The 12,716-nt window shown below is 39.5% G+C and overlaps 1 protein-coding gene across 2 annotated transcripts in view; it reads right to left on the bottom strand.

Annotated features, from left to right (window-relative positions):
* Positions 1-12,716, bottom strand: part of ATP10A (ATPase phospholipid transporting 10A (putative)) — a 117,521-nt gene that overhangs the window by 19,232 nt on the left and 85,573 nt on the right. For both annotated transcript variants that reach the window (XM_075737565.1, XM_075737571.1), the window contains 5 exons: positions 9,727-9,944; positions 8,033-8,227; positions 6,063-6,624; positions 520-623; positions 222-348 (listed from right to left, as the gene is read on the bottom strand). In XM_075737565.1, coding sequence (XP_075593680.1) covers positions 222-348; positions 520-623; positions 6,063-6,624; positions 8,033-8,227; positions 9,727-9,944 — 1,206 coding nt within the window. The remainder of the gene's footprint in view (positions 1-221; positions 349-519; positions 624-6,062; positions 6,625-8,032; positions 8,228-9,726; positions 9,945-12,716) is intronic.

Here is a 12,716-nt window from a genome sequence, read left to right as displayed (position 1 = left end):
TAGTAATAAAATGATGGCAGGAGCAAGGAAAACAGGGTATGTCTGTTATGTTAATTATATCCCATTCCTTTGTGGTGCTGCACATGACAGCCATGACAAAGTCCAAAAGAAGCCAATTTCTGTACTGTCAGAAACCATTTAAGGGAAAGAATGGATTTCATAGCCAAGATTTCAGAATATTTAACACATTTTAAATTCATGTCCAGCTCTCATTTCATTACCCAGCAGATGCAGATTCTTCTCTATCCGCAGTGCTGACTGAAACAGAAGTTCTTCACGATTTTCAATAGAGGATTCTGCTTCTAGATGACTTTTTAACCAACAGGCATACTCTTCCTTGCTGAGAACCTATTAAAAAGAGTATGTGAGGGCACAATCAATATGATGCAGAGGTATTTATACTTTACTGAATAAAATGAAAAAGAAGTTATGAATCAAGAACAATAAATTAATAAATGCCTTCAGTAATCTTTGTCAAGACTCTCCTTAAAAGCAAACTAAAAGTCTGCATTTACTTACTCTTTTTGCAATACACAGGGTCCGCAGCCCATCTACAGCATACAGATTAAGGTAATTCTGGGTTTTGCTTTGGATTTTTTTTTGATGTTTGCCCCGAGGGTCATCTAGGTAAGAATAAAAAAAGGAAATTAGTTATTGAAAAATAACAGCAGCTGAATGGCCTCAGAAAATATAAACTTGTCTACAGTACTCACTGTACCGGCACTTTATAACTGATACTCTTAAAGAGCTGCTGATGTCTCCTGGGAAACTCAAGTAAAACATTCCATTTAGAAAAAAAAAAAATCTTGTCTTTTTGTTCTATCTTTTCTGTCTTCTCTTTTCAAAAGTAATTGTGAAGGTATGTTAGACAGACCTTCTTTTTCTTACTCCTTAAGTATCTGTTTGGCCTGAATACTTCAAGAAGTCATGATAATCTTCACAGCAAACAGTAATGTCAGAAAGAGAAGTCTGATTTCAGATACACTACTAGCAAATGCTTCTCCATCTCTCACCACGTGCAGAAAAATGACACTTAAAAATAGCACTTCATTTTCCACCAAGGTTAATATCTCAAAAGAACCAGAAACAGTACTCTGTTTTGTACATCTAAGTGTATGAAGGTACTTGTTACTGCTGTACTGATACTACCTATTGGCCTGAGTCAATGCCAGAAGCTCTGGGTGTGACTGTGATTTCATTTAGGAGAGAATTTACACTTGTGCAGACCTCACAGCTAGCTTCTACCTTGAATGCAGCAGCGCGTCTTTAGCTTTACTCTCCACTTAAAGTCATGTGTAAGAACTCAAAATCAGGACTGAGCATCTGTTCCTTTTCTCTCTTTAACTGGGATTGGTTCAATGTGCTCACACTGTCATCACAAAAGAGTAATGAATACGGTTGTAACACATTTTGTTCCATCTCATTACCTGAAATGATGTCTTCAAAAGTTAAAACCAGGTGATATGCATCTTTTTTATCATCTACGATCAAGACAGGTTCATGTACAATGTACTGTAGTAGCAATCTTAAATAATATGAATTGCAGGGTTAGTACTAAAGTAAATGTACAAGCTGGTAAGTTTTTAGATCAGAAGCATTGAGTGAGAATGACTGGTACCTTATGGCAGGTTTTCCTATTCCCTCATGTCATATAACTTTTTTTTTCTAAAGTCTGCATTTTTTTGGGGGGGTGTAAAATGACTTCAGGATTATAAATTTGTAATTGGAGCTGTTCCTTAATGCAGTATTTGTGTTACTGGTACTTGCACAGTAACCAGTCACAGAGTCAGGTGAATGCCACTCATCCCCAGAAGTCTGAGCACCTGAAGAGACCTACTACGTATGATCTCAGTTCACCATTGGATGTGCTCACCTCTCTCAACTGACCATACTGAGAACCTACAGGCACTATACCCTTATATTAAGCACTTAATACAGGTATCTAAATTAGATGACACAAATATCTTACTCTTCATACTTTTTGGTGCCCATTTTCCCAGTTTGCATTCATACTCAATTTGATCTTGCTATGTGTGACCACGTACATACACATCTATCTGCCTGTCTATAAACTTACGCAGCATTCAGCACTTTCATATTTATACAGCAGTAGTGTCTAACTGGGCGTTCAGAGGCTCCAGCACAAACACGTACAAGTATTGACATTGTAGGAAGGAAGGAGCTGGGAGCTTGGAATCCCAATATTTTGGGTTTTGTTACTGTTATCTCAACCATGTATCAGCACATTTTACTCACTGTATAGCTATTTTGTCACCTTTAAAGAGTTTCCTATCCTCTCTAGGTCTGTAATGCTGGGAGTGTACATATCCAGCTGTTCCTAAGGGACTCCATAAAGACTGTGGTATTTCAAGCATTCCTTCATTTTAGTTTTATCTCTGATTAAGGTCATGTGGTGAATACTGACAGGGATATTCTGATGGGCCTGTTCATGTATTTATTAATGCTACCTATGCTATCAATATAGATTTTCTCAAAGCTTGCGGCTCCAACACACACACCCCACAAGGTTCCTTCAGAAGCTATTAAACCAACTCACAACTAGATGCAGCTGCAACATAAAGTGGAAATGTTCATGTACTAAACTGGCAAGCTGACACAGTTTCATTTAGCTTCTTTTCTATTTGTGCATGATAATCTTTTTTTGGCATATGTGACTTGGCTGTGCAATGTAACACTTTTTTTCTGGGAGAAGTACTGCAGCAAACCTTCTTGTAGGCTTTTATTAGTGAGTCACCTTTTTTAACTTTAGAAGAATAAAGTAGGCAAGCACTCTTCCTAATTTATTGTGATACATTACTATCCTAGAGAGAAATGCCATATTTCTTGCACATCCCACACAAAACTGTCTTATGGGAGCACCTATTTCAGTCACTCACTGATTTCAAATGGTGCAAACTTGAATAGGTGCTTAAACACACCAAAAGTTGTTCCTATCACTGTAGGTGGTGTTAATCACTTCAGATCTGTCTGAGTACCTCGGGCACTAATGCAGTGATCACAATGTCAAATGCTTATACCACTTTCAATGAACAAAGACAGTAATTCTCTGCAAGTAGAGATGTGCACACCATTTTCCATGCATGGAAGACTGGATCTCCCTTCCTCCTCCACCAGCATATCAATGAGAGCTAAACCTCTTCTAGCTCTTCACGTGCCTCACCAGTCTTACCCTGAGATTCATCTTGTACTCAGAAGTTAAAAGGAGGAAAGGAATCTCTTGCAGACAAAATTCAGTTGTGGAGGTTCTTTTTAACTGGGATGCAGGGTCTATGCTAAGCAGCATGACCACATGCACCACAGAAATGAAAACCAGCAAATAAGTCTTCTACAGAAGAATGATAGAGAGCTAGTGGTGTTCTGCTTGCTTCAGTTCCCTCCATAATCACAAGCTGCAGAAAGGCAGCCCAGTCATTGTTGTCTCAATGACTTATGTTCACAGATCCTATGCGAGTTGGTTATTGACTCAAACAGTAACTTTCTTATTTATGAACATGGTGACTCTTGAGATAAAGTAAAAACAATACACTCTTGGGAATCATTTCAAGGCTTTTGGAAATATCTGTATGCTAGCAGAAAACATCAGGTTTCACAGCCTCATCCAGGTATACAGGCAGAACAAATGGAGTCAATTCAGAAACTTCTTAAGTTTTGAAACTTATGGTGATTTCTGATTTTCTGTAAGACACAACTGAAGCTACAACATAATACATTTGCTTCTGGCTGTTCCTCATGTCATATTTTAAAATTCCTTTCCTCCCAAACAAACAGGACCTTTGTGACTGATAGGACCCAGTCATGCAATGGGATGTTAGAGTTGGGAGATCAGGGACACACTGTTGCCTTGGTCTTTTGGTCTAAGAGCACAAGTACCACAAGGTCCCATGATGCATGCTTGGCTGGGGTACAAATTACATGTCCCTGAGGCACTAAGATAGCAAAGATGAGCACTGGGATTAGCTGTCATGTCAATTCACTTATTGGTCAATTCCTTGAAATGATAAATTCCTGAATTCTTGTCACATCTCCTCTCACACATTCCACCATCACCAGAGAACAAGATAAAACCACCAGCACATCCCACAATATAGATAATAGCCACAGCGTAAATCTTCTGAGGCTCCCTCTACCTGGGGAATACCTCCCTGTAATGGGAAAAAGATGACGTTCCCTCAGGAACTGAACTAATATCCACTGACATTAGGATACTGCAGGCAGAGACTGTGATTTCAGTTCCAGGAGTGAAGCTGCTCAAGAGAAATGTCAAATGTTTTTCAGACAGATCTGCTGAAATGTACAGAATTACTGAAGCCAGCAGTGGCTTAGAGGGCTAGAAAACAACGGAAATTGCTTATGAGGTTCTAGTGGTTGCACTTTACATTGCTTGCAAAAGCAAAATATATTAAACCTCATAGTTTGATTTGGGCTAAAAAACTAAAAGAAAAAAAGAAAAAAAGGCACAATTTCAAAGCAACATTCAATTCACTTGCCTGTAAAGACAGTGGAATTGCTGTATTTGTCTGGCTACAGAATCTGTTCACTGCCAGCACTGATCTTGGAATTCGGTTCCCCCTTCTCTGACATACACTACCTTTGATAATGTTGCTGTTTGGTTTCCATCTGGCCTTGCTGATTTTACCAAAGTGGGTCCTAGATCTGCCTGAAATTTGCCTGAAAATTCCTTGATCTGTTGAGTCTACTGTGAATGGATACAGCAGCTTCAAACATAGTCCGTTATACAGTGACAAAATATTTGAGACTTGGCATAAAATAATCTTTTCTTTTCTTTTTAATGCTCAGTTCTCATTCTGAGAACTCATTTCCAAACATTATTTTCTAGATATGTTATTAGAAATTCTCAGTACTACAAATTCTCTGTTAGTACTTCAGAGGGAAAAAAGTTTCCACAGATGCTCTATGTACCTTCTGTGATATCAGATCTTTACTAGAAAATTATTCATGAATACTTTGTTGTTAGTTAAGGACAAGTTGTTCTTAATTTCTTTGGCTCAGCTTTGATTTATACGGCTGTAAACAGAAAACTAATGCCAACATTTTTCTGTATTCCATTAAACTGAAATTACACAGTATAAGCCTTTCACAATTGTTTACTCCAACTAATGTCAAAGTAACCACAAAGTCAATGCATTACTGAAACATGGGAAGTACCTCTAGCACTTTCAGGCTCTGTCCATTCATACTAGGATAACCTTTAAACACTGGATTAAATTCAGTGTTGAAACTACAGTAAATTAGATGCAAACTGATTCATGCAAACTGAAACCTGTGTGTCTCCTCTAACTTCTGAAAGCTTAAAGGGTTCTTCTTGAATCCAACTGATTACAATTAGCAGCTATGTAAAGTTGTCCCTGTTTTATGCGCGCTCTGGGTGCTGGAGAAGTATTCCATGCTTTAGGGAAGTACTCTGTGTTCACAGCTACGTGTCCATTCCCTACTAGTCAACTACATATTTGAAGCCAAGATTTCTCATCTGAACAGCATCTCTCCTTCTTTGCCACAACCTTTCTGTTTTGGTGCCTGATTGATTCGCAGTGCCCTTTAGCGTCATAGTCAAACCAGCATAAATGCATTGATTTATGCAAACATTGCAGCAAAAGGATGTAAAGATTCACAAATGAAACACAGAGGGGACCTGCAACAGGAGGTGCTTGGATTTCACATAAAATACTCAAATAGCGAAGCACTGCCAGGCAGGTTTTCCTGAAAAAATGTAAATTGCTTTGGCAGAGTTTCAAGACATTCCTTCAAAATAAAGTTTGCTAGTAGAATATCCTGTACAGAAATTAATTTAACTCATTTTTGTAAGGTGAGGAACCAGTAATTTGTTACAGAAAATTTGCTATAATAACAAAGTATTATAAAAGAAGAGAGACGGCTGCCACTCTACCATTCCCTACATTCACAACAAAAGCAGGCAGGTCTGCTTGCTAGAGAAGGCAGTAAGATACGATGAGTTTTTCAGCAGTTAACCAGAACTGCCTCCCTCCCACCCCTACTCCCACAAAGGTAAGGAAGAAGTGTACCTGAAGAGCAGGGTAGAAGAAGATCCATAATAACTGAATCTGCTCCTTTAGTGTAAACATTTATTTCATCTGTGAGAGGATGCCTGACCACTACTGACATCCTCTTCCTGACGGAATCAAAGCCCAATGTATGTAATACTTCAAAGCTTAATGTTCCCAGGTGAGGTAGCTCCACTGATACCTGGTCAGACAGCCTTCCAACCAGAGAACAGTTATATGCCCTTGCTGCATAGACGAGAGCAGCTTCGTCTGGACTCTCCGCTTCATAACGCAGTTCTCCTTCCTCAGGTCCACTCCCCACAGCTGACCGACCTTGCTGGGAGCTGTAGCCGTTGTTATTCATCTGCGCAGAGTATGCCAGCTTCTCTTCCAGTTTTAATAAAGTGCTATCAGTAGATGTAGACGAAAGCACACTTAAACCAAATCTGTGCATTGATTTGCTTGTAGCTAGACTAGATGAACTGCTGCTGTTAGATCCAGAGGTCAGGCGACTTGGAGTGAATCTTCGTATGAAGTCTTCTATGGTTTTTACCGGAGATTTTAGTTCAAATCGATCTCTAACCTTGAGAAGTTAAAAACAAACCAATGAACAGAAGCCAAAGAAAAGCTGTACGAGAATTCTGATACTGATATTCAGTCTAAGCAGCTCCAACTAAAGAGGAGAATTTCTTTGAGAACAAAAAATAATGGCATTTGTATTTTGAGAAAGGAAAGTAAATGGACAAAACTGACTCAACAGCAAAAAACTTACTAGAACTTCAGAACTGTGCCTCTCTGTGAAAGCACGTGTATTTGTATTAAAAACATTTTTTCTTCTTTCATCTCCTCAGATATGACTAATGGATAGACTATCAATGTGGTGCCACCATCAGTAGTGCACACTAAAACCTACTGTTAGTAGGAAACGTTGGCGTTCTTTGTCCACATTGAGTGAAGGTAGCAAAAAAAAGTTAATGAGAGTTTTCTATTGAGAAGTGTGGTATCAGAAAAGTTGTAGGAGAATATGCCAATGTCGACAACATTCTCAATAGGAACATGTTGAAATAAATAATTTCTGCTATCTTCTCCTTCAGCATCAAAGCATTTTGCTTCAGTTTTTTATCACTTATCTCTGTTTACTTCAATCTTTTGTATGGATACAATGTTATAAATAGTAACAGTGTATTTATAGTAATATATATTAAATTATTGTATAACAGCGTAGCATTCCTGAAACAGCAGAACTGAGCATTCTCCAAATGTTTCCCTGGCACAAAACCATGTCATTTTGCAGACTAGTTCACTTTTCATTCCAATCTGGAACAGAAATAACTCTCAGAATTTTCTCCAGAATGGAAATTCCAGCTGCTGGATAGCTTTAATACTTCATTCCATTATATATTTGTCTTACAGATCATCTTGGGATTGTGTTTTTGAAATTCTCATTCATCAATGACACTGGTTTAGGCCAATTCAAGCAGTAATGATCATTATTTTTCATAATGAGCTTAAGATGCACCTTTTACATAATCTGAAAGTTTTAACCACTGTTTTTCAAGTATATTCTCTTTTTAAACATCTAAAAAATGTCTCAGCCTTTTCTTAATTTAATCCATATGTACAAAATATTCACAGACAGCTTATATTCTTTTCTGGGAAGTCTTGCACATTTACAAATTATCTTCCACACATACTTGCATCTATTAAATGAACAAGTCACAGTACAAGAAATCATGAAAGTTTCAGAAGTATTTTGAAATTGTCAATAAAAGCATATCTTACCTTGAAGGTAAGTGAAATAGCTGACATACTCCATTTAACTAATGCTTAACAAAACCTGCTCAATCACACAGCGGTTCTAAGAGTTGTCTCACAACTCATTCTAGCTGTTTCTCACTAGAAAAGGAGTTTTTCATTTCCCCAATTTACAAGATAAATCAGTATCAATACAAAAGAGGCTTAAACTCTCTTTTGCTGTTTCTTTAACCCACCTTCTGTCGGGGCTGATTTGGTGCAGTAACCACGACTGTATTACATATAGTCAAAGCAACGAAGAAGTCAAAAATGTCACATAGTTCTGGACTCAGATGGGATAATGGCTGTTCGTGGTTCCTCATGACCTCCAGATGCTTTGCACATTCATTCACCTTTTCTAACAAGCTCGGATCAGGTGTGATGTCCTTCTCCTAGTCATAAATAGCAGTGATTAATATCTGTGATTCAACAAATTTCCAAGGCAGCAACAAGCAATCAAAGCATCCAAAGCAGTGTCACTATCAAAAGTTTTATGGTGGCCTTACACCATAGAGTGGAGGTGGAGAGGGCTGTAAGACACCCATTCTAGACAAGAAACAGTTAACAATGAGCCTTCCCATAGAAATGGAAATGGGAGTAACTGTTACCAACTTTTTCACTACAGATAATTATAGCGGCAATATTCATCTCTTTTGGGGGTAGTGGATAGGAGAAGAGTTACATACTAATATTCCTCCCTCTCTCCTGTCTAATTCAAGACATTTATTATATATTACTAAAGGATAGTACACTACAGAGACCAAAAGAGTGGAAAAATTAGACAGCAATGACATTCAAACCTCGGCCTTACATCAGCACAGTAAAATGAAACCATGTTGGATTGTTTGTTAGAGAATAACCACCATCAACGCACTGGAAGGTATTTCATGTATTTTTTTTACATTGAAACACAGAGCACTTTCTACTCTATTTCATCAGCACTTTCCACTTACTTAATCTATTTCTTGTCAGAGTAAACTGGTATTTCTTACTATGCAAGCATACAGAAGATTAAAAGATAAACTGATCTAAGGCTCTTTCTTCAGTAGAATTTTATTTGCTGATGCTCAGCACCTAATGAATCTGAGCAACCACAGAACCCTGTGTGTAGGGTTCATCCTTGCAGCTTGGAATTGTACCAAAAGAGCTTACTCTTGACTGAAATCAAGAAGTTCCACCAGTGCAAACAGCATTTTTCAGTGTCTATATTTGTAATTTGTTTTAAGGGTGAATTCGTGTCAACAATGCAAAATCCCTAGACAGACAAGACTTGGCTTCTCTGATTACCATTCAGCTCATGTAAAACTTCCTCAAATTACAATAGCATAAAATAAACAAAGTTGTAAGGACATAAATTCACTAACATTTTGAAATGTAACATTTTTTATTTTTTAAAAAGACAACACATGCAATCCACTGATAACGTTGCATCACACTAATAATTATGCTATGGTGTATGTCAACAGTGTCTAAGAATTGGAATGCACAGTGTCCAGCCCAGCACTTGTGAGTTTTAAGATCCTCTGACAAAAGAGAAAAGAACAGGCATACGCAGAGCAATTAGAATCCTTGACCTCAAACCTTACGCTACTCTCAGCTTCTGTAGATAAAGGGAAGGCATACATTTTCTTTTCAAAATCAAGGTATAACTAAAACAAAGGTTTCAGCTTGTCTTTACCTTTAGCTTGTTCCTACAGAGAAGGTATTTAGATAAGATCTGTGCCAACACTTGATTGTTTTTGTACAAACAGCTGTGACTACAGAAGAAAAAATGCCAAGATGAAGTCTGTAAGAGGTATACAATGTGCTACAGATTTCTTTACCTTTCCCTTTTCAGGACATTGTTTATTAAAAGATACAGGACTCTGTGCATTTAGTTCTCATGACTTACCATTGGGCTACTGAATGCAGTATGCTTCGAGAGTATGCTTGCTCTTTTTGCTTCAGCTCTGCTACCCGTGCGCCGGTGGGTTTTGGTGCTCTGGCTTCTGTGGATGACTTTGATGCTCTGGTGGCTGCAGATACTATCACGCTGGGATAAAGTTCCTCCTTTTGGGGCTGCCTCGTCTTCCTCAGAATCAGGTTCTTGGTACATCGCTAAGCGTTTAGCTATCAGTAAAAACAGAGAGAGAGAAATGTCGCGTATGTTAAACATGGCTGAGAAAGAGGGAGAGGGACACAGTGACTTTGTTCAAGTGATCTGGTTTTAATATTATACTGTGCTTTCACGGTAAGAATGATTCCATTATCAGGGGCTAACGAAGTCTAGTCTTAATTGAATGGTCGTATCTAATGGAGGATGCCGTTAACGTAATTAGAAATGCAATACACTGCCTCCCTCATCATTGCAGTCTCTGAAAGGCAGTTAGACTGTGGTAACTCACTGCATTCCTGAAGACTATTCCACAGCTCAGCTTGATGAAATCCACTAAATAATTTGGTCTTCACTTGCAGTCTGAGAAGGAAATAAACAATCCAGAAAATTTTCTTGTCCTTTCCAACAGAATATAGAAATTTCACAGACAGTATTTTCCAGCAAAAATGTTGCATCTACTCAGTACCAGTTAACTGACACCTGAAATGTCCTCAGAACAACAATGCCCTTATTTTATATACAGAGATGAGGTACAGACAGTGTAAAAGCCTTGCTCAAGGTCAGGGCCATCTGCTGCAGAGTGCAGACAGGAACTCAGATTCTTGACTCCTAGCCTAGTGCTAAAACCACCCTGGAGTCCATCCCTTCTGCTCTGAACAGCACGATAGGCAGGACAATGCAGCATGTAGTATCGAAACCAGGGTACCCTCACTGGCTGCAACACTTGTTTCTATCACAATTTGCTGCAGTGAGCAATACCTAGTGTACACAGAACCAAGGAGTTTTTCCAAATGATACATTTTAGACCAACGCTTCTCCAGTCAAGTATCCAACTACCACAATTCATGTTACAAACCAATCCTGGCAGTTTGATATACAGAAGTTAAAAAGGAAACAGAAAGAAGAGGTGTGAAACAGCCGTGGAATCCATCCCCTCTCATGACAGGCTCCATTTAGCTCTAACTGATGTATAACATATTTTTCCATTCCTAAAGTCCGTGGGCATTTAACAGTCTGGATTATTCATTAGGCAGGCACATGTCACTTTAACAGGTTATCTCTTTATTCCTTCATTAGACATTCTTTGAAAGGCTTTTCATTACACTCTCAAAATAATCCACGCTATCCAGATAAACAGTACAAGTTACATACTTGTGGCTCACCTTTGTTTTGGTTCTCTGGTGTAAAAAATTAGATTTTCCTAATGTCAAACAATAAATTACTAGCATGTAAGTTAATTATTCAGGCATTTAAAAAAATTAAAATTTCTTCCAAAATATTTCCTGAGAAAAATCCTGCATTACATATAGTGAGTTTGGCATGGGATCACTTGTAACGTAGCTAGCTTTACGATCAAAGAAAAACCCATCCCCGCCATCCGCTGCAATTTGCAAACATGTTTTAGCTGTCAGAAAGCAGTTGGAGGAGTTGAAATCAGACCACACACAGTACATGGCGATAGCTCTATCAGTACAGTATCGTACATCAGAGGTTTTTTCATCTCTGTTTGGAACATGTATAGGCTCTGTCTGAAATGTGGGAGCTGGGAGAGCTTCCCAGTCCTGGCTCTGGATACGCACCCCGCTGTTGCTCTAACTGCATGCCCAGGTATGCAACATTCTGTGCTGCACTCTGGCTCCTGCTGGGACAAAATTTAGGCCATGGAGGCAGAAAGGGTCATAGTGCGTTCAGGGACATGGAGAAGGGACTGCAGGGCATGCTGCAGATCACTTCTGCCCCATAGCTCGAATACAGCCCGGCAGCCCAGGCCCTGAGGCTGGTGTACACTAACGGGGGATGACTGAGGAGTTTCCTTCATTAGCACTATTTGGTGTGATTCAGGCTCTTCTGTGTGATATAGCGGGAAAGAGGTACAGCAACAGCGCGTTCAGCGCTGTGAGGGGAAGCTACTCACTGAGCCACAGAGCTACAAACAGAAGAGCACAGCACCCTACCTTGTCCTTTGATTCGTATGACAGAACCTAGAAGACAGCTCAAAAAATTAGGGAGGTCACCGGTCTCCTTGGCCCTTCTGTTGCATGGTAATGAGTTGCAAGGAAATAAAGTTCACTTCACCTGCACAGGCTGCTTCCTCCAACTTGTTGCACGTGTTTTGGGGTAGCACAGTTCTAACCTGTCCCATCACTCTTGTCCACTAATTCCCACTTTCTTCTGCTCTGTAGACCTCTACGCATTTTCCTAGTGGAAGTGCAGATCCCTATACTGTGAATTTAATTCAACTGAACATAGGTTTGTCTGTATCAGAAGGAGTTTACACCGAGGGCCCAAAGTGATCTGCAGTGCACCATAAACACTGATCCAGGCCCTCAATCAAGATGTGAGCCAGGCTGCTCACCATTCCCCCCCAGCATCCCCGTTGCCTTCCAAAGGAAACCCAGGCATGTGAGGAAGGAAGGAGCCATGTGGACATCGTAGTGTATCACTTTAAAAGGATGCCTCAAGTACCAGAATGGAGTGGCACACTGAAGGACTTCTGTCCTTCTCTGCGCTGGGGAAGTTTGATGGAGTGCACATCTGGTGAGGTATGACGGAGTGCACATCGGGGGAGGTATGATGGAGTGCACATCCTGGGATGAGGCCTGTGGAGGGTTGTGTCTAGTCTGACAGTGCAAGCTCTGCCTTAATTATCTTCTGCAGGCTCCTAGCTGAGTGCTGCAAACCCCAGGTTGAAAAAGCATTGCTCAAGATGACACGCCAGTAACGTTTTCTGCACTTTACCAATGTTTATGACTTAAATCAATCATAGGAAGCACATTTTTGTGCCT

This window comes from Balearica regulorum, chromosome 1 (genome assembly GCF_011004875.1).
Source record: "Balearica regulorum gibbericeps isolate bBalReg1 chromosome 1, bBalReg1.pri, whole genome shotgun sequence".
Classification (NCBI taxonomy): domain Eukaryota; kingdom Metazoa; phylum Chordata; class Aves; order Gruiformes; family Gruidae; genus Balearica; species Balearica regulorum.
This window is presented reverse-complemented; position numbering and strand designations above follow the sequence as displayed.